Below are 27,682 nucleotides of genomic sequence, written 5' to 3' on the forward strand. Positions count from 1 at the left end.
CCGCCCCTCGCCCCCTCCCCCCGCGGAGGGTGACGGGCGCTTCCTCGCCCGGAGCCGCCGTCTTGCAGCCGCCGCTTCTCCGCGGCCCTGCTGCCACCCGCTCCGGCCCCGGGACCCGGGCCTCCTGCCGCCCCTCCATCCCCCCCCCCGCCGGGCCCGCCGCCTCGGCTCCTCGTTTCGACCTCCCCCTCCCGGGCCCGGCCATGGCGGACTTCGATGAGATCTACGAAGAGGAGGAGGACGAGGAACGAGCGCTGGAGGAGCAGCTCCTCAAGTATTCTCCCGACCCGGTGGTGGTGCGCGGCTCCGGCCATGTCACCGTGTAAGGGCCGCGCCGGGGCCTGCGCGCCGGGTGCCTGGGCGGGAGGCGAGTGGAGGCCGGGGCGGGCCGGGGGCAGGCGGGGGACGGGCGGCGGGCCGGGCTGCGGACAGCGGCCGGAGCCGCTGTCCCGGTGCCGGCTTGGGGCCAGTTGGGGTCGCCCGGGACTCGCGGGTAAGCGGGGAGCTGCGGGGAGGCGAGGAGGATGCGAGGCTGTGAGTAAGAGAGGAATGCGAAGCGCGGGTCCGGAGCGGTGAGGTGTCAGGAAGTCAGGTGCGTGGGGCTGTGTGTGGGATCGGGAACGCGCCGCAGGGCTGTCTGCGTGCCCGCTGCCCGTCCGCGGCCACGTGGGGCCGCCCCGAGGGCTCTGGGGGGGGGCGGAAGAAGCCCCGGGACACACGGGTATCTCTGCGGTGGGGTTGGGTTGAGGTGGGTGCACGTGGTTTCACTTTGTCTGACACGGGAGGTGCTGCGAGTTTTGGTTTGCAAATATCCTTGGCGCTAACGCTGTGAGTTGGCGTGGGGCTTCTCAATAATTAAACAGGTGAGGGTGACTTTCCTCCAGTTGGTTCCATCGGGCTCACGCTGCTGAAGTATAAGGTTGTCTCCAGCTTCAGGTACTGAAATAGCAACCTAGAGACAAAGCACTGCATGGCAAACTTATATATATGCATTAAAAAAGTATATTTTAACTGTTCATCAGGACTAGCCTTGCAGCAGAAGCATCAAAGTTGAAGGTATTGTGTTCTACTTCTCTGACTCCCCTGACCTCTGCTGATTTCCATATACCGCCCTGTCCAAAAATCTGGGTTTAACTTTGGAATAGTTTGGTGGTGCTTTGATTCATCACTGCTATAGTTGATTGATATTATGAAATGCTGACGACGAGATGGTGGAGATTGCCAGATGGCTATAAACAGGAAACAAGATGTGATAGACAGAGAGGTTTAGAAGCTTGGGAGGGTGTGGAGTGGGCAGGAGGCTGTGAAGCCCACTGAAGGGAAATGTATCCAAAATATTCAGTGTATGACTTTGTATTTCACTCCGTTGTGATCGAGATGTTTTTGTCATCCAGTGGCTGTTTGCCATCTGTGAAAATAAGCTGGTAGCCTTGATCTTTTTCTGGTGAGCAGATCAAGAATGTGGATGGTTGTCTTATTGACGGATGGAAATGTATCAAGAACTGAAATTGAGGCAAGCACTGGTTTCTTCTCCAGTACATGAAGACAGGTTGTGTGAGATCCGTTAATAAAACCCTGAGGAAGCTTGCATACCGTGTCTGTGACTGGTATGGACTTCGTGGCTGAAGGATAGCTGCCTCATTAATTGTTTATTAATGATCACTAGCTCATAGCTGTAACACCTTCCTCAAAATATTAGTTCTGTAGCTTCTGGATGAGTAATGATATGTGAGCATGGACCTCCAAAATCATGCAATTGGATCTTAATGTACTTTTTTTATTGCACTGGGTGCACAAACAGTTCCCTGAATAGTGCTAGCCCCTTTCACCTTTCCGCAGCCTATGACATTTTTCCTAGTGGATGAGAAGCTTATTACTAGTACTTAGATCACTGTCAGGACACTCGCTTCTTGAATTTAAGAAATAGGTCAAAGTGTACGTGTCTAATTAGTTTGTTTTGCGTGGTATAAAAGCATATATGTGCTTTGAAGGTCTGGCCAAAAAAAAAGGAAAAAAAAAAATCAGTGGTTAAATAAAGTGAATGCTGGATTGATCTGTCTCTGACTGTTGTTTAAAGAGGTGCTGACTGATTTTGCTGTGTGCGTATTTAAATAGATGCTCTCCTTTTTGTTGTCTTCTGTTATATCCTCTGATCTTCTATAGGAGTCATAATGTTTTGTTTGAAATATGTCATTTTCATGACTACAAATTAATGTCAGAAAGGCATTTACTATTACTCAATTTCATCCAACAGATAGTGGAAATGTGTGAGAATCCTTTCTAAGCTAAGTAGTTAAAAGACAGTCAAAAGAATTCAGGTAAATATTATCCAGATAAAATGTATGAAGGCCTTGCCTTCAATTTTGGAACTTTCGTTTGATGCTAAGAGTAATCCACTTTAAATTCACTGTTTGGAGCATGCTGCACGCAATCCTATACGTATTTTGTAAAAGCATTGTTTTTTAAATATTCAGGTAAGTCATTTTCACACCAGCAAAATTTAGGTATTTTGGTACTCAGTAGTAGTATTTGAGGTGGATTTTTTTTTTCTTGAAGAGATCTCTAGTGACAAGAACCTTGAGAGCTGAGAGAATACAGAATATTATTTACATTAGTTAACTGAATTGAAAAATCCAGGGTATTTCACACTTTTTTTTTTCCCCTAGAATCTTGTTGGGGTGGAAGGAGAGGTTCAGGATGAGTCTGAAATCGCTAAGAGAATATTTGTGATAGATGTTATCTTACTGTGTTTTCAGTGACTTTTTCTGGGCTTCCCCGTTCCTTGGTCAGCTGAGACATACATGCCTTATCCCAGAGGCTGTTTTAGCTAGTAAGGTTGGGTTTAGTTGTCTTCTGCAGCACCAGACTGATAGAGAGCTGTTGTGATGTGCTTCTGAATGCCTTTCTGTGCTGTGCATCTTAGCACTTCTTGTGTTGATGCAATATAACTGTTTGTGGCAGGGCAAAACCTTCAAAAATAAATTTTCATGGGAGTGAAAAAGAGGGTAATGGAAGAATCATGCATGGGAGAGTGTGAAGATGTGTGGAATCTGTATGTATTTTGTAAGAGCTGTGAACGTGTGGAAGCCCAGAAAGGACTTGCTGGAACTGGTGGATAGCAAGTGGACACGTGCCAGCAATGTGCCCTCACAGCCCAGAAAGCCAACCTTGTCCTGAGCTGCATCAGGAGTGTGGCCAGCAGGTAGAAAGTAGTGACCCTACCCCTCTGCTCTGTGCTCGTGAGACTTCTCTTGAAGTGTGGTGTCCAGATGTGGAGTCCTCAGTACAGGAGAGACATGGACCTGGAGAGTGTCCAGGGAAGGGCCACAAAATTGATCCGAAGGATGGAACATTTCCCCTTTGAGGACAGGCTGAGAGAGTTGGAGCTGTTCAGCCTGGAAAAGAGAAGGCTTTGGAGTGACCTGATAGTGGCCTTTCATTATCTAAAAGGGGATCTATGAGAAAGAAGGTGACAGACTTTCTAGCAGGGTCTATTGTGATAGGACAAGGTGAAATGGTTTCAAACTAAAAGGGGGGAGATGTAGATTGGATATAAGGAAGAAGTTTTCTACCATAAGGGTAGTGAAGTAGTGGAACAGGTTGCCCAGAGATGTGGATGCCCCATCCTTGGAGACATTCAAGGTCAGGCTGGATGGAGCTCTGAGCAATCTGATCTAGCTGTGTAGGTGTCCTTGTTCATTGCAGGGGAGTTGGACTGCATGACCTTTAAAGGTCCCTTCCAACTATGATTCTGTGATAGATGAGAAGAATGGAAAAAATGGTTTAGTGTCTCAATAAGAGATGACAAAGAGGAGGAAGATAATGCCTATCAGTTTTACGTGTTAGGAAGATCAGAGCTGCAGCCTGCGAAAAAGTTGTATGTTGGCTGAGCTCTATACTGTAATTTTTTTTCCTTTGAAGATTGCACCTCTCACCATTTCTTTCTCCCCAGTGTAAACAAGGGAGGAACTCAGCTATGCCTTTCAAGCAGAAACATGTTCAAGAAACACTTTTTCAGGTTCCAGGAAGGTTAAAGGAAGTGCTCATGCACAAGGTGTGCGTGGATGTGTTGAAAACATGGAGGTCATAGTATGAAATAAGAAAGGGCATAGAGCAAGCAGAGGAAGGTACGCTTTACTGAGAATGGGGCATTGTACAAAATACACTTAGTGCTACATGAGGACAGCTGTCTGAGGAAATGCAGCTCTGGAATTTTATTTCAAGTGATTTTAAGACATTTTTTGCAGCTTTTTCCTGTGTCATTACAGCGAAACTGTAGCAGTGTTATGTGTAGTTCCTAATCTTTTAATTTCCAAATTATAGCATGCAGTCAACAGAGATAACACTGGGATCATATCATTTACTTACCAAAGCATTTGAAGTATGGAGTCATCGTTTTTACCACCTACATGTGGCAACTGTAAAATAGAAAGCTCAGAGTGCTATTGGTAGCTGGCTAGCTTTGATGTTTCAGTTTAGCTATCCCAACATGTATTAAACATTGCCACAAATCTTGAATACTGAACCTTAGTCTCATTTGCTTGTAGCTTTATCAAAGTGCATCTGTATTGGTCAGAAGTTTCCGTGCTAGAAAGCTGCACTTGAAGTAATTTACAGTCATACTGAGGCAGTGTGACTGTTTCCAAGTGGGAGAGTGGGGAAAAATATTTTGTCTACTTTAAATACTGATGTTTTATTCTAAAAGACTAAAGATAACACTGCAGCTTTTGAGTTGGATTGTCTTTGTCAGGCACAACGCTGTAATGTTTGAAGCTGTCAGTATTTAAATACTTTTGGATCGTGCATTTATAAAAAAGCCTTGTTTCTGTTCTGCTGATTTCTCAACCAAACTTCAGCATGAAACTGCAATTATGTTGTTTTGTGATTTCACTGAGAACAGGGGGACTTGGGCTTTTGCTTTACCTGCTTGTGCCTCGGGGTAAAGACTTTCCTTGGCATCTCTTGGTACAAGGCTCAGCCTCACTTCCTCTTGGGAACAAGAGTTGCTTTGAATGGAATTATCCTTACAGCTGGCCACTCCTCTATTGTTTGAGTTCATATTTAATCTTTTCTGGGTGTTGAAGTATCAGGTACATGAAGATTGCTTTGTGATTCATTCTTTGAAGATGAGTTGTTTTAGGGAGAACATGTCTCTATTGAGTGGATGGACTTATTATGTGTTAGAATGGTGTTACCAGGTGTGGCTGCACGTGAAATGTGTGGATATGTGAGATTTTTTTCAGCAATTGGTTTCATCTTCAGCCTACTGGCAATTATAAGTAGCTTAACTGATAGGGTGTGGTGCTTCTGACATAATCTTTGTCTGGGTGCTTGATTTCACTCAAGATTTTGGGGAAATGTAGAAGGTCTTCCTGACATAGAGTATTCCACAGAACTTTCTGTTGTGGAGTTGTAGTAAGAATTTGTGTGTGTGTGTTCTGTGTTGAAGTGGTAAACTTGCCTTACGTTTCTCTAGTTAAGTTTCAATTTAATTCCTCAGTTTTGAGGGATTTGTAGGAATTGCAGAGCTGCCATTCTACTTAAAGTATTCCGCTGTGTTAGGTGACTTAGGTGTAAGTCAGGTACTGTGTTCTGTCAAGTGGCAGGACTGTGACTTTTTTAACTTCTGAAGAACATATGTAGGGGTTACCTATGGCATCAAATTGATAAGCTATCTATTCTGGCATGCTTTTGCAAACTGTGGCAATGGACATTGCTGCTTAGAGGCTGTGTGCAACCCTACTTGTTCCTGGCATCTGTTTGCCCTGTAGTCTCTGGCCTCCACAGCTGTGTAGGGGTAATGTGTACTTTAACATCTTTTTCCTTTAGTGCTTGTTTGACTGGGAATTTGTCTAATCTGTCTTAAAATCTGTTGGCACAGTCTGCCTCTGTAATCTCAAGTCGGAATAAACCCAGAAGTTTACTACTTGCAGTTTAAAGAAGCTCTTGTCTTATCTGTTTAGAACCAGTCTCGTGCCGGCTTCAGCCCTCTGTTGTGGGATTTGATGATTAAGAGTTGATCATTGACCTTAACCACTCTCTTCCTGAATCTTTGCACTTTGGTCCCATAACCTCCCCCCATCCTTCTGTTTTCCAAGTTAATGTCAGCCTCACGGTCTTGTAAGGCACCTGTTTCTACTCCCGTAGTTATATCAGTCTTCCTTCTCTCTGCTTTCTCTTAACTCCAAGTTCTCCATGAGATGTAGATGCCAGAAGAACAACCTATACTGAACATGTGGGCATACAAGGGTTTTTTGGAGAGTCAAAATGATGCCCTATGTTGTGGTCTTAATTGTCTAGCTAATGGTTCCTAGTCTTTCCTTACTACTTTTCATGGCTGCTGCTGTTGAGCTCATGTTTTAAGAGAATCATGCCTTGAGAGATGTAGCTACCGAACTAAGTTGAGCATCATGTAAGCATAGTTTACATTGGCTTTCCCAAGATTCAGAACCTCTTATGTAAGTCCATGTGCCATTTTTTGTTCACTTGGTTTTGTGAGGTGTGTCTGCAGTGCGTTTCCATTGGTGTAGCACTTAACTGCCCGTTGTCCGCTTACGTACTTGGACACATTTGTCCATTGGCAAGCAGAGCACTCTAATATTGCCTGAGGAATACCCAGCTGCTCAGTGAATGTATTCTCAAAAAATTTATTTAAAATAGTCAACTGTCAGGGCTCAAGTTAGCTGGAGCACAACTGAGTAACTGGTCTTGCTGTCAACATTGAAGTCTTGAGTAGTTTAATGTCTGATTTGGTTTGTAGCTTTGGTGATAAATCTGCATTGGTTTGTATTCAGGAACTTGTTAATTGCAAATAAAATTTTGACCTGAGTGTTGTTTTCCAAATTAGTAGCTTGTCATACAGTTTTGTTATCACCTTTTTCAGGCTGTAGAGTCCCTTAGCTGCAACCTAGACTGGATGCCAGGAAGCATTCAGGTTTTATTTGAGATGTTTTCATTCACGAACCCTGTCAGCCACCTGTAAGATAGAAAACAAGCAGGCTTTTCTGTCTTTTTATTTTTTTTAAGTCAAGGTGAAACTCATAATCTTGAGATCTTCCATGACCCAGGTCAGCCAGAAATTCTAGTCCATATCAGGTTTTTCATAGCTTTCCATTCTCAATTGATACGGATGTTTGTTTGTTTCAAGTTAGCGCTTAAACTGTGTTTAGTAAGTTTGAGAACAGCAAATACCATCCAGTAAACTAGTAATTTTTTTTTTTCTGAATAAGCAAGGTGTTGTTGAATCCATTTTTATGCTTAGAACAGTTTGGTGTTACTCCATTTAGATCCTGCTGAATGAGCTTTTCTTCAAGATGCATCTGTACTGGGTGGAGTCGGAAGATTTGCACTATGACCTTACCTTTCTCTCCTCTTAAATACCTCTAATTTTTCATATTTATACTGTTGCTTATGAAGATTTTGCTGAGTTTAAGGAAGAGTCAACAGTGTCTACGGATCTTTAAAAGAGGCTGGAGGCAAAGTGAATTCCAGACTGTTTATGATTGTGTTTCTGCCTGTTAGGATAGCATTTAGTAATTACCTTTAGGAAACAATTTTTTCCATAAATTGATGCTGTTCTTTGGGTTCATATCGGGTGCTCGTAGCTTGGGTGTCATAGGTTGGGGTTATTTATGATTCTGGTATGAGTATCATTGTGTTTTTTCAGGTTTGGACTAAGCAACAAATTTGAAGCAGAATTTCCTTCATCTTTAACTGGGAAGGTGAGTATCTGTGAATAAAAAAAAAATAAATTAGAATTTGATTTAAGACTTTTGCTATTATAAAAGCAAAAGCTTAAGTTGTGGTCCACTCCAAGAGTAATAAATCACACTGCTGTGGTAATAAGTATTTTGCTTTTTCTTGTAGGTTGCACCCGAAGAATTTAAAGCCAGCATCAGTAGAGTTAACAGTTGTCTTAAGAAGAACCTTCCAGTTAATGTACGATGGCTACTTTGTGGATGCCTTTGCTGCTGCTGCACTTTAGGTTGTAGTATGTGGCCAGTTATCTGCCTCAGTAAAAGAGTAAGTTGAACTGTTCTTATTTTTGGTAGTCAGAATTGTATTGGCTTTGTTCTTTTTTTTCTCTTATTTCTCATATCCTCTTTTTTTTCCATGTCAACTTTAATAAAGCATACTTCTGCTTACGAAGATGAGTTTGATTTCATACATTTTAATCCCTGTTGTCTGTCATACAACTTAAAGTAGACGGTAGTGAGAATGCTGAGCTTACAACTCAGTGACTCATAGTTTAGCAGTGTCTCTGCTGGAGCTGTGTACTGTGCAGCACTTACTGTTACAGAGATAACTCTGAGCACTTTTAATAGCTTCTCTGTGATACTCTGTTTGGGATCATCAGAATTGGACATTGTTTGTTGTGAAGAGTATGTGAGGAGTTTCTAATTATACTGTGACCTAAGTAGCCATATGCTTGCATTTACAAATAATTTTTTTAAAGATTGTTTTATCTTCCTTCCAAGCTGTAGATGAATAAGATATTTCTTCTTGCATCAACAGCTAGAAATTAGTGTTTTGTCTGTGTCTCTTAGTGTATTGTTCACAACAGAAGCTTCTTGCATGTGTCTGATTTTTTTCCCCTCCCTTATTCCACAAGTAATTTTGCAACCCTCCCCATCTCTTCTGTTTTCACGTGTGTAAAAACTTTGGCTCATCTGATTTCACTTCTTTGCGAGAAGTCTCTGTGCATCACCATCCTCTCCTTATATTGGTGCTGTAATGCTTTCAAGTTCATGATGATGCTTGTGTGTATTCCATCTTGTGTAATACCTTCGTGCTTTTCTTGACAGCAGACCTCATTTTGCAGTCCGTAAATCAGTGCTCTGAGGTTGACAGTGATTATATGCTTCTGCAATGTGATTATATTTATTTATATTATAATTTATATTTATATTATAATTTTATTTGCTCATCTTTTCAATATTGATCAAGCATTTTCAGATGGAGGCTCCTGCACAAATGCACACCTGCTCAAGCATGTGGTGCTGCTAAAACCAGAAGCTGTGCAAGCTGCTTTGTAGTTTTAGTATTGGTAGTACCATTATGTGCTGTAAAAGCTATGTCTGAACTCCTGAAACCCCCAGGTACTGAAAGCAAACAAGAAGAATAGAGCATAATAAAACCAGTGCATATTTCTTTTGTCTAATTTTTTTGTGTAAATCTTAATGAGTATTTTCTTGGAGGGATTACTTTAAACTGGTTTTAACTGTATGCAAAATAACCTGCTGGTAATATTGGAGTCCATGGAGAGATACAGTTTCAGTTTGAATTATTTCAAGCCCTTGGTTTTGTACCTTTAAGTTGCTATGAACTAGTGAGTTTCCTGTAGGATGACCATATATCTACATCCTGAAAGTCTGCCGCAGGAAATCAGCTGATTACTTCAACAGGTAGATTGGTGACCTAGCCAGCTTGCAGAGATAACTATTTTCTATTTGAAGTCTAGCTCTGTTTGTTAAAAATGTAATCTGGTGGTAGAAAGTAATGTTGCTTTTGGGAGGAGGAGGCTGATATCTTGGAATCCAGTACTGAAAGTCGCTAGTAATCAACTTCTTAATGCAGTGTTTAACAGTCAGAAAATAAGGTAAGGGCTTATAGTATCTGGGGCCAGGAAACAGAGTTGTAGTATGAGGAAAGAGGTTCTGTGCAGGAACCCAGTGAAGCAACAGAGGAGTGCTTCCGTTGTTGTTAGCTTGGGATGGGAGTTCTGGTAAGCTCTCTTTCAGAAGGATAAATCTGGAAAAAATGCATGGATACACAGTTCAGAAGGTATTACTTAAGGAATTCCACAGCTTTTCCTGCACTGAAGGTGGGTGATTCATGCTGGACTTACAGGCTTAGAACCTGATGAAATTAAAGGTAGGTCTCAGCTGCTTGAACACTGTTGTGCCACTGTGAGTGGCATAGTGGCACTAGACATGATACCTGCAGCCTTTGTGATAGCACTGAATACATGCGTTCAGGCTGTTTGATTATTGCTGTGGAATGAAAATCCTTTAAGTCAGATGTGACAACATCACTTGTCTGTATCAGCAATGCAACATATAGATGTCTGTTTAAAGGGTTATTGTCTATCAGGTGAAGAGCTGGGAACTCAGTTGGGTGAGTTGATGACTATAATATAGAGGAGAATTAATTAACTGACTAATACAGGAGTGCTTTCCCAAATTGAAACTCTTAATCCTGGATCTGGCTGAGAAAGGCTTGATGAAATGAAAACGGCACTTTCATCAGAATTTTGAATTAGTCACAGTAATTCTTTTTTATTTTCTCCTTACTGCTTACAATAGCTTTTTGAATTCTAATATTTGAATGCTATCACAAAAGTAAATTATTTTGAAGCTACACACTTTGAATGACTATTTGTATAATGGGAATATGTGCTTATTTTTGTGCATTTGTGTAAAAATTAAGTTATGGATTTGTCTCCTTAGAGCAGCAAGTCCTTCAAACCAGGAGTTTTTTAAATCACAGGCATTTGCAAGCCTTTCTTCTTTTGCAGTGAGGTATTAGAGAAAGAGCCTGGTACTCTTCACCAGTAGAATAAATGTTTAATTTGATTAAATATCTTATTGCCTCTTTCCTTTAATGTGGTCTTGATTGGATTTAGATGAATAAAAGCTGCAAGAAAATTGCAGGAAGTACAGTTCCTTATTTGCAGATCTAGATTGTCAGTGATCTTCAGCAGTTATACACAGATTGTACCATCCTTCCTGGGACAAGTTCCAGGTTGTACAGGTGGACAGTAAGTCTGAGTCTTTTTCTTTAAATAAAAAAGAATGACATAATGAGTTATAATTCAAAAATGTGTACAGGCTGAGGTGACCATTTGGAGCCACTTTTTCAAATGAATTGACAGTCATTTCAGTACTAAGTGCTGTTGTTCTCGATTTGTAAATGGGGTAAATGGTTTCAAGAGAAACTGTAATAGTGAAAGCTATGATAAAATTGCCGTACCTCTAGATTTCTTAATAGTGTTCTGCATGTAAATTACATGTTTCAGAGGTTCATAGGCAGTCTCTTAAAATGAATAGATGAGATATTTAAGAGCAATCTGTACTAATACTTTTATGAGCTGCTTGTTTGTTTTTGAATTCAAACAAAGCTGATGAATGCTGCTTAAACCCTGTTATTAATTGCCACTTGCATAGCAGTTTACATCTTCAGAGTGCTGTATAAACATAAGCTAATTACAACTTCCAAACTGCTGATTAAATTAAACACGCAGTAGAGATGCAGGATTAAATTTATGGGTGATAGTGATAAACCACATTAGTTCTGTTTATTGCTGTTTTTAATACAATTCATTTATTTACACAATTGAAGAAAAAAAAGACTTTCTTCTCTGCATACCTGCCAGGAACTTGACACTAGAGATGCTCTGATGTGGTAATACTTTTCCAAACAGTTTCAAGGGACAATCATATAAAACAAAAGGTGCTGCTTTTTTTTTTCTATTTAGAATCTCTTTTCTTATAAGCTCACATTGTAATTTAATTTGGAAGATTCTGGAAAGTTTTAACCTCTTTGTTTATTCTAACCAGAAAACATGCAAAATTTATATTGGGTCTAGCCAGTTTAGTGAAACTTTTTAAAAGAAGAATTTGTATGCGCCTAATACACAGTTTTTTCAAATCGTCTCCTTTTTGGTATTGATTCTGAAGGATGAGACAACTCTCCTACAAAGAGAAGACTGCAGGAGATGATAAGTCTTCTATTGTACCGAATGCATGTGGAAAGTGACAAGTTACTGTTCATTTTGTTCCCTATTAACTTATTTTTTTGAATTTGGAACAGTGATGGTATTGATGGAAAAATCTGAATTTTAATGTAGCAATGTTTATTTTTTTCCCAGCTAATTGATTATCTACAGGATCAGCACACTTATGATTCTGTGATCTTCTGGTTCAGTCCTAGAGAGGCAGGATGCTAGAGACTGTTCCTTTTAGAAGGATCTTCAGTGTGCATGCTGGATTTTGCAGGGCCTTCTGAAGTTGTTTTGTTGCTTTGTGCTGCCTCTCATGTAGTTTCTCTTCCATTCTTTGACCCTGCCCTTAGATAATCGTAACAGCAAGAATCAAAGGCTTCCTATTAATAATTGAAGCCTGGGAGTGTTCCTAGGAATTGGAGCTTTATAACTTGTACTCGTAGGAAGGTCTGTGGCAGGTGTTGGTCCTGTGTTGTGTAACAATTTGTTGTGTAACGATTTCTAGGCATTGTCAGGGTGCTTCAGACACTATGGGTGGTTTGGAAGTTACGAAAACTTACTGATGGAGATGTCAGCTCTTCCCTGCCAGCTGGCTTCAACTGAATGGGAAAGTTTCTGGGCACAGCTTCATTTCCTAATACAGTTGTAACCTGAGATCATTGAGTTTCTCCACCTACTCTGGCCCTGAACTATATTCTGTAGCATGTTACTAGATACTTTGGAAATAAATGATCAAGATCCAAACTGACATCTTTGTAATCTTGAAAGGGGAGATGGAGGTAGAATTTTAATAATCTGCACTCAGTTTATAACTTCTCACAGTGGACAACACCAGATTAGTTATTTGGTAGATTCTGTTCTGTTCTCATCCCTGCTGTGGTCAATTCTACCTTCCATGTTCCGTGTGGCCCTTTCTGTGAGGGTGTCCTTCAGCAGGAGGTGAATGCCTTTATCGTGCCCAGAATTAAATCTATTTGGAGGGAAGGAGATTTGTGGGTTTAATGGCAGATTCAGAGATGGAATTTCATTTTGGAATGCAAGAATTAAGTCGTTTACCAATTTGAGTTTGGAGTAACAATATTAGTTATCATCTTGATGCTTCAGGGATTGAGTCAATATATGTCTGTTCAAGAAATGTTTATGCACTTCACAGTTAGGCCTTCTCAAAGGAATACTGCTAGTTTTGCCAAGGTCAAAATTTTTCACTACAAGACTTTTCCATAGCAGGAAGTTTCCACCAGAACTGCTACATTTGTTTCCAGATTTTATTCAATATATGTATATGGGTTTCACTCACTTTCTTAGTACAGTTACTTCTGATATGAGTACACACTCTTAAGCTTGTAAGAAGCATCCTAGCTGCCAACAGGAAAGGTTGTGCAAAGTGCACTAATGTGATCTAACAGACAGCTTTTCAAACCTCTATCAAGATACTTGTAGTTCAGTTATGTATGTTTTGATTACAATATTGGTATTTTCATGCCACTAATATAGAACTTGAAGCTGTTTAGACTTCTTTCACAGTCCACACATTACAAACTCTACAGAAGGGTTTTTAATACTAGAAGCAACATGCTGTGTGACAGCATAGCAAGACCTCCTCCATCTAAGCTCTGTCTACAGTATGTTTTTACGTTTCTCACACAAATATTGTTAATAGATACTTGATATTGCCTGAGTGTCAACTATATACCCACACTTTTAGTGTTTTTTTTTTTTTTTTTTTTTTTTTTTTTTTTTTTTTTTTTTTTTTTCAAACTCTTTGTGAAAGAATTAAATCTCTGAAAGCATTTGTGTGTGCGAGAGGTGGTTTAGGGACATTCTGGCTTGTTGAAAGTGAGCATACAACTGTGTGACTTGGTTAACCTCACTATCGAGGTGATAACTAAATTACTTGGGTGTGAATTTTGTAGACCAGTATATCTTTGTCTGGAAAATTAACAGGGATTCATTCCTACTTCTATCTTTTTTTTTTTTTTTTTCCTTTGAATGAAAGGAGATGGTGGAGGTCAGAGTTCTGATAGGATTCTCAGCTTATTTTCCTTGAGATGTATTTGAAATTTGGGCAGTATGACCATTACAAAAAGTTTCTTGAATTGGTCTCCTTGCATTGAGAAATTTGAGCATAAAGTATGTTTATTTTTTCAAAGCAGTATTTGAGATTATTAGTACTTGATTGTGGTAAGATTTTGTATTTGAAAATCTCCATGTGCAGTTTATGGGACTAACATAACACTACATTTGCATAAATGTTGGAAGTCTTCAGATTGAGATCAAATGCACTTAAGGGGAGATTCTTCTGCTGTTTCCAGACACCTTTGAATAAAACTGGTAATGATAAATAGTGTTGTCACCGTCTGTATTGTTTCTTCACTTAAATCGTAGGGAGTTACTCAAATGAGCACAACTTGGGTATCACATAAGACCTCTTGTTTAACATTACGTTAGTCATTCGTTGGGTTACAGCATGAGGTGGAGGAGCTTTGACTCATTTGCTAGTACTGCGTGATGCAGTGTCTATATTCCAGGTTACGCACTGCAGGGAGCCTTATGTCTGTACAGCCTTGCAGTCCAGATCATAACTGCATCTGGAACTGCAACCTAACGTCACTAGACACTGTGAAGACATAGGAGAAAGCTCTTGTGGTTGATAGTACAAGTGGCACTCTATTTGTAATAATTGCTGCCTTTTTTCTGTGTGATGAGTTCATAGTCTTTCTGATATTTTTCATGTTCAGGGCAAAACTGTATCTAATTGAGAGTAACACTAATTGGTAAACTGCATTTTGATTTGGGCTTTTTTGGTAGTTTGAATATCCAAAGAATACAGTCTTACATTAGCATCTTTAAACATCTTTAGAGTCATTTAATAAAAATTCTTTCGTTAAAGGTTGCATCTAGACTGAAGGGATCTATGCCACAAAAATGTATAGCCAATGTTAAACACTACGTGCGATTTTACAGAGCGTGTTACAAAGTACACTTTTATATCATTGGTGTACTAAAAACTATATTTAAATTGCAGTTTCAGCTTTGCTCAAATATTAATGTGTTTTCTTAGAAAAAAAATGTAGAAGTTGGATAGTGTTAGATCTTTCTAACACTAGCAAGTCTCTCTTCCACTTAATTTGTGCTTTTGTTGTGGCTAACAAATAATTTGCTGTATAGGTTTTTCTGTATACCATTGACAGAATATATAAGCTTGTCATCCTGGTGTGCTGGAAATGCTACACTCAAATCAAGTGCTTCTTTCTGGTTTTGTATATCCTCACCTGCTCCTCACTGTAAATCATTGAGATGTCAAGAGCAGTGATTAATTAAGCTGCACGTGCAAGTGCTTTTTTTCACCTGTCAAGTAGGAAGAAAACTTACTATAGTGAATTGTCTGATGCTGCTTAATTCATTTCTTTTTATTCCAAGCTCAGATTTGCAGAAATAATTTACAGTCTAATTTTCATTAACGTTTTAGTATATATAATGCGGTGTGATTTGGGAGCTGTGAATATCCCAAGTTATACTACAGGAGGGTTTAGATGTGCATCCTTGGGAACTCAAATGATCACGGTCGCAAGGCTGCATGTGTTTTTATCTAATGCTGCTCAAATGACTTTAAACTGGGTTCCTTTTTAAGACAACCAATTAATACTACATAACTACCTATCAGTTTCTTATTTATGTGTGTGCATTGTAATATATTTGTAATTTTATTGGAATTTGAAAAGCTTAGATGTTTTTCACACTCTTTTGGGCAAACAATGAAATTAAATTGTATAGTGATCTTAATCTATTATTAAGAGGTCCCGGCAAGGAAGATTACAAGGTAGATTCAGGTTTTGAATCGGTTTTGCCATTGGTTTAGCAGCGGGTGGGCAGGCAGATGCCTGCTCAGAGTAGAACCTATTGCCATTTTTCACCATTGATAGAGTAGCCTTTCAGAGTCAATGAGCTCTGTCAATGTGAGCTTGTCAAGGCTACAACTTCATAGACCTGAGAGGCGGTTTGAGAGGTCAGCCCTTTTCAGGTTTGCTGTGATGCAAATGAACTTTAATGCTTAAACAACTATTGGAATTTTTATGTCTGCTCCTTGTTCTTTTTTCTTCACAAAGTCATTGACGAGACATTCAGTGCTTTTTAAATTGGAAGTTGCATTGTGCTAAAGACCTAGTACAGATTTACGGAGGGCTGAAAGCAGTTAGATCATGTTCTTTTCATGGTGCGATTAGAATCAAATCGATTTCCCTACAGCCTTCAGCATTCAGATGGCAATTTTAACAAAGCTTGGGGGCTAGACAAGGGACAAAACGACTGAACTGAATGTTAATTACACTCTGCAGCCTTATTTTCTTTTGATTTGGAGCTGACTGGCAACTAAATTAACAAAAGTGTGACCATAACTGCTGCCCTATTTTCATTTAAAAGGAGAGCAGACTCTAAAAGGCTATCTTTACAAAGAAACAAGTGAGGTCTACTGATTATTGTTAAAGGGCACTGTCTTTAAAAACATAATAATAACAATAACCCCCAAAACGCTCAGTTCCAAACTGAAGTGATAAATTAGTCGCTGGCACCTCCACCTTTGGATAGTTCCTTGACTTACGCTTTTTGAAATACAAAATAATAAAAATTCAGTTTAATGAGTATTTATGGATGGCAGTGATCTAATTTTTATCACGTGACCGCAGCCCATGCTTAGACGTGCTTCCCTGTAGCCACCACAATATTATGCTGGAGAGTAACTGGAGGTTTAAAAGCAGAAAATGTTAGAATTTGATGGGAAATGAATAACTTGTTGTCTAATTTTTATTTTGTTCAGACATGCTTTTTTGCCAGGGCTGCATTTTGCTTGATTTGTTAAGGTTCATTTACAGTACTTGTATTTTGTAGTAATAGCAGCATGATGCTTTCTCATCCCTTCCCCTCACCCCTCTGTGCCTTGTAAGGAAGCTGCAGCTGCACTAAGTTGTATTTGATCCTTGTCATTGCTCCGTCCTTTTGCACCTGCAGCTCTGTTGGTCTCATCTTAACACCTGGCACCATGAATTATCCTCTATTTATTCATAGTCAGTAGCAAATCCCATTTAGAGCTGAGCAGTATATATATTTTGGCAGTCAAATGACCATAAATGTCAGAATGTATTTCTCAAATGTAAATACAACAGAATAATTATATTCAAAATGCCGTGAAACTTTACAGTGCAGAAAGTCCTTTAATGCTTGTGTGTGCGGTTTGAAAAAGCTGTGAAGAAACAGATTTCAGAATTCTCTATCTGAAGTGTCAACTGTGGAAAAGACAGGCATTCAAACTTGGCTTTAGAGTCCTAAATACTGGGTTTGCTCTTTATGCAAATCACAGGTTTTCTAACGTTTGTTTCTGTGAGTTACTGGGACTTTTTGCATTTTGGATTTGCTCCCTAAAATCTGAGCATAAATGTAACGGCTCTGTTTTTGTTTGCTCAAATGGACTACTGCGTGTTTGTACTCAACCTATGACATTGTAAAATACTGTTTGCAACTTTTGTCTGCTGAAATACTGACTTTCTAAGAAGTGAAGTTTAGACCACTGGTACCACTGAGCTATGCTCCTGCATTTATGCTTAGGTCATGTTAAAGTTTCTGAAATAGGTTTTGAAGCTGTAACTGCTACGAAGGTGTATATATGTGAACAGATTTTGTTCCAAACTGGTTATATCTTTCTACGCTATTTTGACAATAGTTATTTGCTTGTCATAAAAAGCAATTTTCTCCACTGGTTACTTTTTAAAACCAGGGAAGTTTTGGTAGTGCTACAGACCACCCTGTACTCAGTCACTGTCCTGTACCTCTCTCCTTTTCACACAAAAGCAGCTGCAAAACAAAGTTTTTCTAAAACCACTCAAGAGTAAAATTCTTTCTCATTTGTCTTCCAGACACGAAGATCGATTGAGAAGTTATTAGAATGGGAAAACAATAGGTTATACCACAAGGTGAGTGCCGCAGGGAGCAGCTTCGTACTGTTGGAGTTTGAATTGCACAGTATGGAAACAGATGCTTTTGTTGAACGAAAAATATGAAAGGTGGACAAATGGGCCAGTCTGTGTGCTGCAATAAAATACAGCTCATTTTTCTTCTTTTTCTTTCCTCCTTGTCTAGCTGTGCTTGCATTGGAGACTAAGCAAAAGGAAATGTGAAACGAATAACATGATGGAATATGTAAGTTAAAGGGCTGTTTTGTGAGTTTCTCTATTAAATGATCATTTATTTTGCTTCTGATCTTATTCTTTTCGTGATTATTAATCAGTAAAGGTGTCAGGAGCTTAATCGCCTGAGTGCAAGGATTTTCTACGGTTCACAGATGCATGGTTTCATGTGCAGGACTGATTTATAAAGTTATGAATGACTTGAAAACAAGGCTTCACTGTGTTCTAAAAAATAATAAATTAATTGCCAAGATAAAATAGCTCGAACATGTGCTGATGGAGTGTGAAATTTTAGATGCTGTATAAAGAATAATCACAACTTTGGTTACGCAGCAAGTCAGATATGGCTGTTTTATATGATGCTAATCAAGTCTAAAAGTATGGAAGACCTTTCAATTAAGCTGTTGGAGCTTAAGAAACCTTTAGTAGCCTTTTTGGGTTTTAACTGCCCCTTATCTCAAGTGTCTTGAAAGTATTTTTATCTCAAATTGACGTCACTAAATATTTTTAAGTTTAGCGTTCAAAATCAAAATTCCAGTCTTTGGCTGAGACCACATGAGCCTTTCTAAGAAATGCACAGTGATAACTTATATGTATAATATATCATGTCCTGTGTGGGATTTCAGTTTTTTTAGCTGGCAGCATTCTTACTTGTTCTTGATGCTGTTTATGCTTCCATTTTGAAAATCTCTTGGAGTTGCACAGAGGGTACCAGAGAAGGTGAAATTAAGCTGCTAAAATGTAAGGTTTATTTGAATTTGCAGAATTTCATTTAACACTCTGGGAAGTAGGTGACAGGAGGAGTTAACTTTTTTGAAAAAATAAAGAATAATTTTGGAGAAATATCTACTGTATTAGTTCCAACTTATCTGTGATTTTTTGTTGTATGATACTCTGTTTTTTGAAACAACAAAGCTATCAGGCGTGTAAAATTGATTTAAAGCCTGATTAAATAGTAGGAAATTATATTAACCTTTTCCCTTTAGCTTTTTCTGTATCCCTGTTTCTACGTTAGATCTGATTTCTAGTCTGAAACAAGATTTTCAATTTCCTTTTTCTTTTGCAGAGTAGCACTACTCAGTTCACTGAGGGACTTTGTATCACCTTTTCCACAAACTTTAGATAAGTTTGCATAAAGCAAACTTCACAAAGTAAATTTGAGTTTCTCTAATTAAGAATTGTAGTTCTCTGACTCATTTTTCTGAAGAAAAACTTTGTTTCATCCATTGTTTTGCAGATTCAATTTAAAAAGAACAACAAAAGATGACACATACACAGATAGTTTTTAAATACTGTGGCTCAGCAGCATTTTAAGATGATCATTTCTTGTGTTAAATACAGTTTAAAATGATTGGAACTATTTGCATTAATATGTAAGAATAGATGTAGAGCTTTACAGGGTGATGGTCTGAGATTTTATTTTCAGCTTGTGAAACGAAACATTGAATGTGCAATCTATGGATATGTTTAATCAGATTTTAAAAACCTCCTTATATCATTTCCTTAGTTTCGGTTAACTAGCTTGTCTCTTATAAAGCCTACCCAAAATGTTGTAGTTCTTGTTTAATTTTAAGTATATATATTTTTTTCAAAACAAGTGCTTTAAATTAGGTTCCTGTACACAAAATATGCAGCCTTGTTCACTTCACGTTCTACGCCCACTGTTGGAGATGCTAAATTGTGTAAGGTGTCATGCTTCCTTGGCATAAACACAGACTTCCAGCTTTTCTTCTTGCTCTTTTTAAACTTTGCCTGAATATCAGAAGCCCCGGGAGCTCTCCAGTACCCAGTGGTCGTCTCGTGTCAGCCATCAGTGGGATTTGAGCTGCTTGCATTGCATTCTGCTCTCAGGATATCAAACCACTTCTGAGTGTTTCTAAAATTATTCATATACCATTCAATTTTCTTGAAAGAGTTGGCCTCATAAGTCATATCAGAGATACTTTTTCTTTTCTTGTTTTTTGTACATAATCAGATTGGAGCATTTATTTATACCCTACGCAGCCAAATTCTATTATTCTTTTTGATTAAAAAAAATGTTTAGAAATTCTTTTTTTAACTCTATAGAAGACCAAGCTCCCCTTACAAGTAAATGAAATCTTTAGTTATATTACCAAAAATGTTTATTTTTTACTAATACAACCATCGTGCTATTTGGTAGTCTTATGAAGAATGAAAGTGCACACTTAAATATTTTCTTGGAGCTTTCTGTTTAAATATAAAACAAGATAACTACTTGAATTGCATCCTTGACTTTACAATACTGGATCTGTGTAGTTAAAATTTGAATAGGGACCTGAAGCATGATCATACAGAAACATTAGTTAGGTTTCCTGTTAACCACTTGCAGGTTTGCTTGATATGCAAATTTTTCTGTAGTTGATACAAATTTCTGCATGAGTTTTGAAGTGTAGACTTGCCTTTAGAATCCTATACTGAGTGGAAACAATTTCCAAGAGAATTGCATATGAAACTTAAAGTGGATGTTGCACACATTTTTGGTTCTTCCAGTTTAAGATGTGTTTAATATTACCAGACAAACTTTTGTTTCCTCTTGGTTCTTTACTAGTTATGGTTTTCTTCCTCCAAAACATTGTTTAATATGATTTCTGCACCTGTTGAAAATACTATTACCTGATGGACTTCAAAATAAAACAAAACTAACAAAAAAAAAGTGCATTATCATTGTGATAAGCAATAGGGTTGCTACTGCCATTTAATATTGTTTTTTTTCTTTTTGTGCAGGTCATCCTTATAGAATTTTTACCAAAGACACCGATTTTTCGACCAGATTAGCATTTGATTTATTTTTAAGAGACTTATTCAAGTATGTTGTCTTTCCAATGGTGCCTTGCTTGGTGCTCTCCTGGTGGTGACATAGCATTGGTTCTACAGACTCTTGTGGTGTTTCCATTCTTTTTTTGTTTTGTTTTTGTTTGTTCATTTGTTTTAATAAGAGCATGTTCTAAGTGCATTTGGTCAAACTCTGCAAAGTCATTTCATGCAAATGTTAACTACTACTTAAGTTATTACTTTTACTACTTCTGTTTGTTAATGTATCTTGATTTTCAGAGAGTCTTTTATGTGTGCGCGCGTGTGTACATATATTACTATAAATACACAGCTGAAAATGTTCTACAAGTGAGCAGGTATTTTTTTTTACCCCCAAATGACAAAACTGTTTGATTGTACATTGTGTAAGTCCTCTTGATTATTAGTTTATGTGCTGAAATATCATCGAAGATCTACCTAAACTTTTGTCAGTGACTAGTCAGTTGTAAATATTTTTATTTCTTTTTGGATATTGGCTAGCTTCTTCCAACAAAAGAGGGTAATAAAGTTCCTTTTGAAATTGTGCTTTTTGGAACCCATACGCCATTGCATTAATAGGAATCTCTGTGCTTTTCATGAAGAAGTCCTGTCAGCTGGTTCTGAAGAAGTTCTGAACTTAGAAGAAAAAAGCAAAATAGAATTACTCGTATTAGAAAATTGTTGAACAAATTGCATGCATCTGATTAGTAGAATTCAAGATTTCAACAATATGTTAGTATGTAAACCAATATTTTATATTGGTTTATAATGTAGCAGTTTTAATTCAGGCTAATGCCATGTATCATTTTTTGTATTGTTTACCAGACACATACAGTGTACAGGGGTGCAGAAGATTGTTTTACTAAAAATTTTTTCTCCAGGCAGACCTTTCAGGGTGGTTGTTTTTTTGTTTTTTTCTTTTCCATTTTTAATTTTATTTTAAGCCACATAAGCAGAAGAAAGTTAGTGGGCTAATTTTGAATAGTACAATTCTGGGTACAAATGCAGGTGCCATATGTCAGAAGTTATCAAAATACGGTATGCTGGTCAGCAGTGTAAATGTAATTATGTTAAATAATTATGTACTGCACCCTTGCTTCTGCTCATTGTCTGCTTTTGGTTTACAAAGCTTATTTTCTGCACAGTACGAAGTCTTTTTTTTTTTTTAACTGGATATTTGATGTTTGCTTGGGTCAGGCCAGTTGTATTTTATTTCTTCTGCTTGTATCTTAGTTGTACATATCTTCAGACATAGCTTTTCTAAATTGCTACCTATATTTTAAGGTTTGCTTTATGTATCTAAAATTACTGTACATGAACATTAATGTAAGCTATGAATATCTTCCTTGTACAGTTGTGGTAGCAAGCAATAATGTGAATATATGAAAAACAGATACACTCTGCTTAATATTTGTATGAATGAGAAGTTGATACCACTACAAGAGTAATTTTCTCTTTTTAATCTTTTAAATACAAGTTTTATTTCAAGGTAATATATTACAGGTACCTTGATGCTGTGAACTATTTTTCTATGTCTTCAAAATATTTATTCTCTGTAAAATATTCTCCAGTGAGTATTATGTTCCTAAATGTTTGATAGTGGGAGTGGTCTAGGAACTTTTAAGTTTTCTTAAATTCATATCTCTGTATCAGCTCCCTAAAACCACCCATTGCTCAGCTTTTGTGTGTGAATTCCTGCTGTTTACTTTGAAAATAGCTCAGCTATGCTTTTCATACAGCCTACAAATGTTTGTTTGATTTCACTGAAGGTGACGTTTTAATCAACAAGTATCACTTTTGTGCTGTCTAGGTCTTCTGGGGCCCGCAGTGGTTTTTTTCCAAAGAAACTAGTTACAATGTTCATTTCTATTTTCATTTAAAATCAGTTACAGCCTCTTCTTTAGTACAAATCTGGTCTGCAGCACTCTTACACTCAGAAGTATTGTTGTAATCTCGGACCAATTTCAGCCTGTGAAGGAGGACAGAAGCTTAAAGTTGATGGCAGCTGAGGTTCTGGGGGTTGGGAGTTGCAGGGATGAGGTTGAAAATGAACTTAAATAATAACTAGTGTTTAATATTGGTGGCCAGAAATGCATATTGATTTCTCGAAGTCTCAGTTTCCAATAAAGTGAATACTGAATATGCCATGCCTAGATTTTATTATCAGTGTTCTCAGTTGACAGCGCAGGCAGGTTTTTACTGGTAGTACTTTAGCTCAGAGATGTAAGTTGGCGATGGCTTGCAGTACATGCATAGCAGCTGAGTGTCAGCCGATGACCTTAGTTTGCTCCCCAGGCTTCCCATACTGTATTCTGTGACACTGTGACTACCTTGCCAAACCTGATTCTTAAAGGCACTCCGAGATTGATGTGTGCTGAAGCAAGTGCAGTGAATGCAGTCTGACTTTAAGATTTGCGGAGAACACCTTGTTAGTTAGAATACCACATAAGTAGTAATGCTTTCTAAGAACTCATCTGTTTTAGGTGCATCTGCTGTTAGGTATTTCTGTATTTTTCTCTATCACTTACTCTCTGAGAATTCTATTTGTAGAGGGTCCAAAGTAGGGCTTCGAGCAAATAAAAGCCTAAATCCCACAGTAAGGCGGTAGACTAGTTGCATTTTAAAACATTTCTTGTCTTATTAATATCTCTGACTGAGCATACTACCCAGAAAACTTGAAAAAGTGCATTTATATATAAGTTTAGCTCAAAAGCATTGCTCCCTGTTGAGGTAGTACCCTTGTCTAGTAAGAATGTTAGCAAGCATTTTAGCACAATGCCTTTCCATTCAGTAATTACAGTAACAAAAATTGAACTGAAGAAAAACTTCAATAAATCTCCTACTTAAAGCCTGCAGCAGTCAACAGGATTTTTCTTTGATATTTTTTTCTAAAGTGTTTAATTTTATTTTGTATGCCAGTAAGAATACATATTACCTTGTTTTTGTTCAATTGACCAGGGTTGAAATTGTTTGAGCAGATCAGAAGCTGTAGTAGGACTTGTAAGACAGGCTGTTCTTTGCTAAAATAATTATTACATTAGAGTAACCTATTCAGCTTCGGGTAACTCAGCAATTCCTACAGATCTTGTCTATTCCCAATTTCCTCGAGTAGTGAAATTTAGATAGCCACTTGGTATTAATCATTTAACAAATGATTGTTGCTAATTATGTCTGTTTCACCTTTAGCCTGATTAACTACTGGTAGAGGCATCGTTGACTCTGTCAAAGCTAATTATTGTTTGTAGGAATAGTGGCCTTCAGCTAGTCATTGAAGAGTTATTCTGTAACATAATATTAAAAAATATATTTTTATTCTTTTAGTGATACCTAGAAATAAGTTTTGAGGCAGAAGGGCTTTCTTTCTGACCATATATAAGAATTCTGTAGAGTTTATCTCTTGATAAATAATTATAATGTGAAGTTTAAAATGGAATTAGCAAATTTCACCAGAAATTGTAATGTTTGGGAATAAGTTACATTCTGTAATAGTTTTAATACACTGTGTATACAAATCCAAAAACAGCTCTAGTAAATCTAAAAAATTCCCTATGATACACAAAACCAGGTGAAGTATATTATAGGAACTTATTTACAGTACTTAGACATAAGCTAGATCTGGAAATTAATTTGTTAAATGACACTTTTATTTTGTAACTGTCAAGACCATGTGCTGAAAAAATACATATTTTTAAGTTACATGCTTACTTAGAAGTCAGTTTTCATTTTTCTAACAGTCATTGTCTAGCCCTGAAGGTTGCAGGGAAGAGCTTTAAAAATGCAATCTGTAACTGCTTGGAAGGCAGAAGTCAAAGGGAAAGAATTTGTCTTCATTCCCTCCTCCCAGCCCCCATCCTAGAGTCTTAATTTTCAATCAGTCCCCCTGTTTTGGGAGCCCTAGCTTATAGTTTTTGAGCAGCTGGCAATAATGCAAGCTGTCCACCAAAAAGCCACCATTTGAATTCTGAATAATTTAGAGATCACTTTAATTGAAGAGGCAAAAGACTTGTTAAGCGAAGAAAATCCCTGGTTCTTTTAAGTTCTTTAAGCACTGCTGCTGGGTAATTAAAAGAAGGATATTGATGACCCTACATTTGGTCACAATCTAGATGATTTTGTGTGAAGGAAATGCTCAATTAGAGAGGTCTCAGAGCCCCGAATCTCTGGGTTCACAGTAGTGACTTATTAATGAATGGTTAAGAGGAGTTGGCTAGTTTGTACCCATGACTAAAATAACTCATGTTGCTTTTCAGCTACCTTGCTTACAAAAACAAAGTATTTAAAAAATGCAATCTCTATTTGTCACCACTGATTTGCTGTAATTTCCGTGCTGCTTCTTCCTAAAGCCACATTGCATTTCTGTTACAAACAACTAGGTGTAATGGTGGTTATAATGCCTTTAATAGCCATATTGTAGGTAGAAATATTAACTACTCAGGGACTAAATAGGAAATAGGAAAATGGAGTTTATGAGCTGAATGCCTATCTGCATGAAGGCTTACTTGCAAACGGCACCCCGGTAAACTTCTGATTGTATTATGCATGACCATTGTGAATGTTACCAATATATGGCAATGAGAGCTCTATTTACCCTGTATTATTAGGCTGCTGAATGTCAAAGTATGTTGAATAAGGATAAATGAACTTTTTTTTTTTCGCTGATTTGGACAGAGTGATTATTTCTAACGGTGCTACCTTCGTTACTGTGTTTGTTCCCTGTATCGAGTTCTCTCTTCAGGCTGGATGAATCAGGAGGTGCTGGTAATGAGGAAACTGTGTCATTCCTAGGGAAGTAGAAACATTTCACAAGGGGAGAAGTACCCGAAAGCAAATGCTTTCACTGGGAGAAGGAAAACAAAAAAAAAAAAAAAAAAGAAAAGAAAAAAACCACAACCAAAACCATCCCGCAGTTGTTCTTTGTTACAGATTTGTTACAGATATCCGTTCAGGTTGTTCTGTTGGTAACAGTGTTTCGTAGTTGATGAATTTTTTTTAAACTTATTTCACAATGGTGTTTCAGTCAGCGTGGGCTGAATTAGAAATGATTTTTTGCAAATTTTTAAAAAGGAGTCCTTGTATGAAACTGTTTCTTGACTTGTTCTGATGTATGCATCTCCACCACGTGGCATTTGGGTAGAACATCTCTTATTAACTGAATGTTGAATTTATTTAAAATTCTTCTGCTTCAATTAGCTCATTAATATTTCATTAAGATTTATTATCTTGAAAGAGATTAATAAATGCTTGACTCTTGAAAATACAGCAGACCATTAGGGGAAATTTAATGAAACACAGAAATTAGAAGAAGCACCACATGAAAGACTGAACTCGAGGTTTAGGTTTGAAATTTTGTATGTATTGGAAAACAGTTTTGAACCGTATGAAATGATATTAAATAATGAAAGTTAAGTAAAGGCTAACAGTCCATTTCAATAATTATATGAAGTGTCTTCATTTCTACTGTAGTTCTTTTATAACAAGTGTGCTATTATGCAGATAGGGAGACAAGCGTACTTTGTAACTCAGCATCTTTCAGTTGAAAATATCCAGACCAAAAAGGAATCACTGGTGAGAGCTGCACAGATTGCAGACCAGTCTTTCCCTAGGCTGGGGCCTGTAATGCACGGCTGATTGTTCCCAAAGAAAATTCTTTTCTTGCCCAGGCAGCTCCTGTCATGTGATGGTATATCCGAGTGCCAGGAGTGGCATCCAGTTAGGATAGCTTAAGTTCAGGTAACTAAAAGAGATCTTTGTAGTTAGTTTTCAGTTCTATGGAGAAGGGAGCCATTAACAAATCCTCATTTTTGGAGAGCGGATCTTAAATGCTTTGCTGAAACATGCTTTTTCTCCTTGTTTATATCACTGATAGTTTCTTTGTCTCATGCTGGAAACTAGACTTAGTAATTAGCTGATGATTTTTTTCTGTTACAGTGCTTTAGGTTTGTGAATCCATTTTTTATGATCATGCTTAGAAATTGAACAAAACAGGAGTCAGATATCCAGATGCAATATAACTGATATTTTTAGTGGCTCTGTTTAAACTGATTTAACTGTACCAGTGCACACATCTCACTCATCAACTGTAAATCTCTCTGCTCCTCTGTGCTTGCAACAGGCTTTCTAACTTGTTGGGATATTTTGTGTGTTAACTGTGTGGTAGTTTTGCCCATGAGTGGTTTGGTTCAGTGGGGTAACAACAAATGGAGGGCACTTAGAGATTTGGAAAGTGATTCTTTCTATATGAGACTGAATGTGGCAAAGAGAATACGCAACTAATTCCAAACATAAAAAGAACAATAAACTAGAAAATGGTGCCTAAATGTTGTGTGCTAGCCCAATGTAATTCATTTTGTTTTAAAAGGTTGCAGACTTTGCTTGGGAAGAACTTCTTAAACATAAAAAGCAGTAGCAGAAAGTGAGTCGCTTAAGGGGTGGTAGCTTTCAAGATGGCAAACTTCTAAATAAAATAAATATTTTGCATCTGTGCTAGATCTATGAAACAGAAAATGCATAAGCAATAATTTAACAGAGAACTGGATATTAAGAAGCTGCTATTTATATGGACTCGATGATAAAGCCTGCAGAGGATTTCCTTTAATGAAGAGTTTAGGAAGATAGGGTTGCTGTGATTTTTGCTTTCGTAACATTCCTCTTCAAATATTTAAAGTCTGGATGAGAGTTGTTAAAATTCAGAGGCCAGCACTGTGTTCACAGGGCACGGGCTTTGGGGAGAGAAGACAGAAAGAACGGGACTTCTTTTTAAGGCTGCACAATTGTAAATACACGTATTTAAGAATATTTAACCACAACTGCTAAATTACTGAAGTTAATCTATTGTTGAATTATAGAATATTATTTAATACATCAGCATTGTTTTTCCTGACCTGACCCAGAATTGGAATGGACTCCAATATGATTTTTTTAAAGCGTTGTTAAGTTGTCTGTATTCCAAACTAATAAAATGTTTGTTAACTTA

At 37.8% G+C, this 27,682-nt stretch overlaps 1 protein-coding gene across 1 annotated transcript; it reads left to right on the plus strand.

Annotated features, from left to right (window-relative positions):
• Positions 1-146: 146 nt before the first annotated feature.
• On the plus strand, positions 147-27,682 carry CHIC2 (cysteine rich hydrophobic domain 2). The gene is made up of 6 exons (XM_042870440.1): positions 147-322; positions 7,667-7,721; positions 7,867-8,022; positions 17,629-17,685; positions 17,852-17,911; positions 20,644-27,682. Exons 1-6 carry the CDS (start codon positions 204-206, stop codon positions 20,692-20,694), a joined length of 498 nt encoding a protein of 165 aa, XP_042726374.1. The 5' UTR covers positions 147-203; the 3' UTR covers positions 20,695-27,682.

Source organism: Lagopus leucura, unplaced genomic scaffold (genome assembly GCF_019238085.1).
Source record: "Lagopus leucura isolate 7727_CA_CO unplaced genomic scaffold, USGS_WTPT01 Super-Scaffold_100004, whole genome shotgun sequence".
NCBI lineage: Eukaryota > Metazoa > Chordata > Aves > Galliformes > Phasianidae > Lagopus > Lagopus leucura.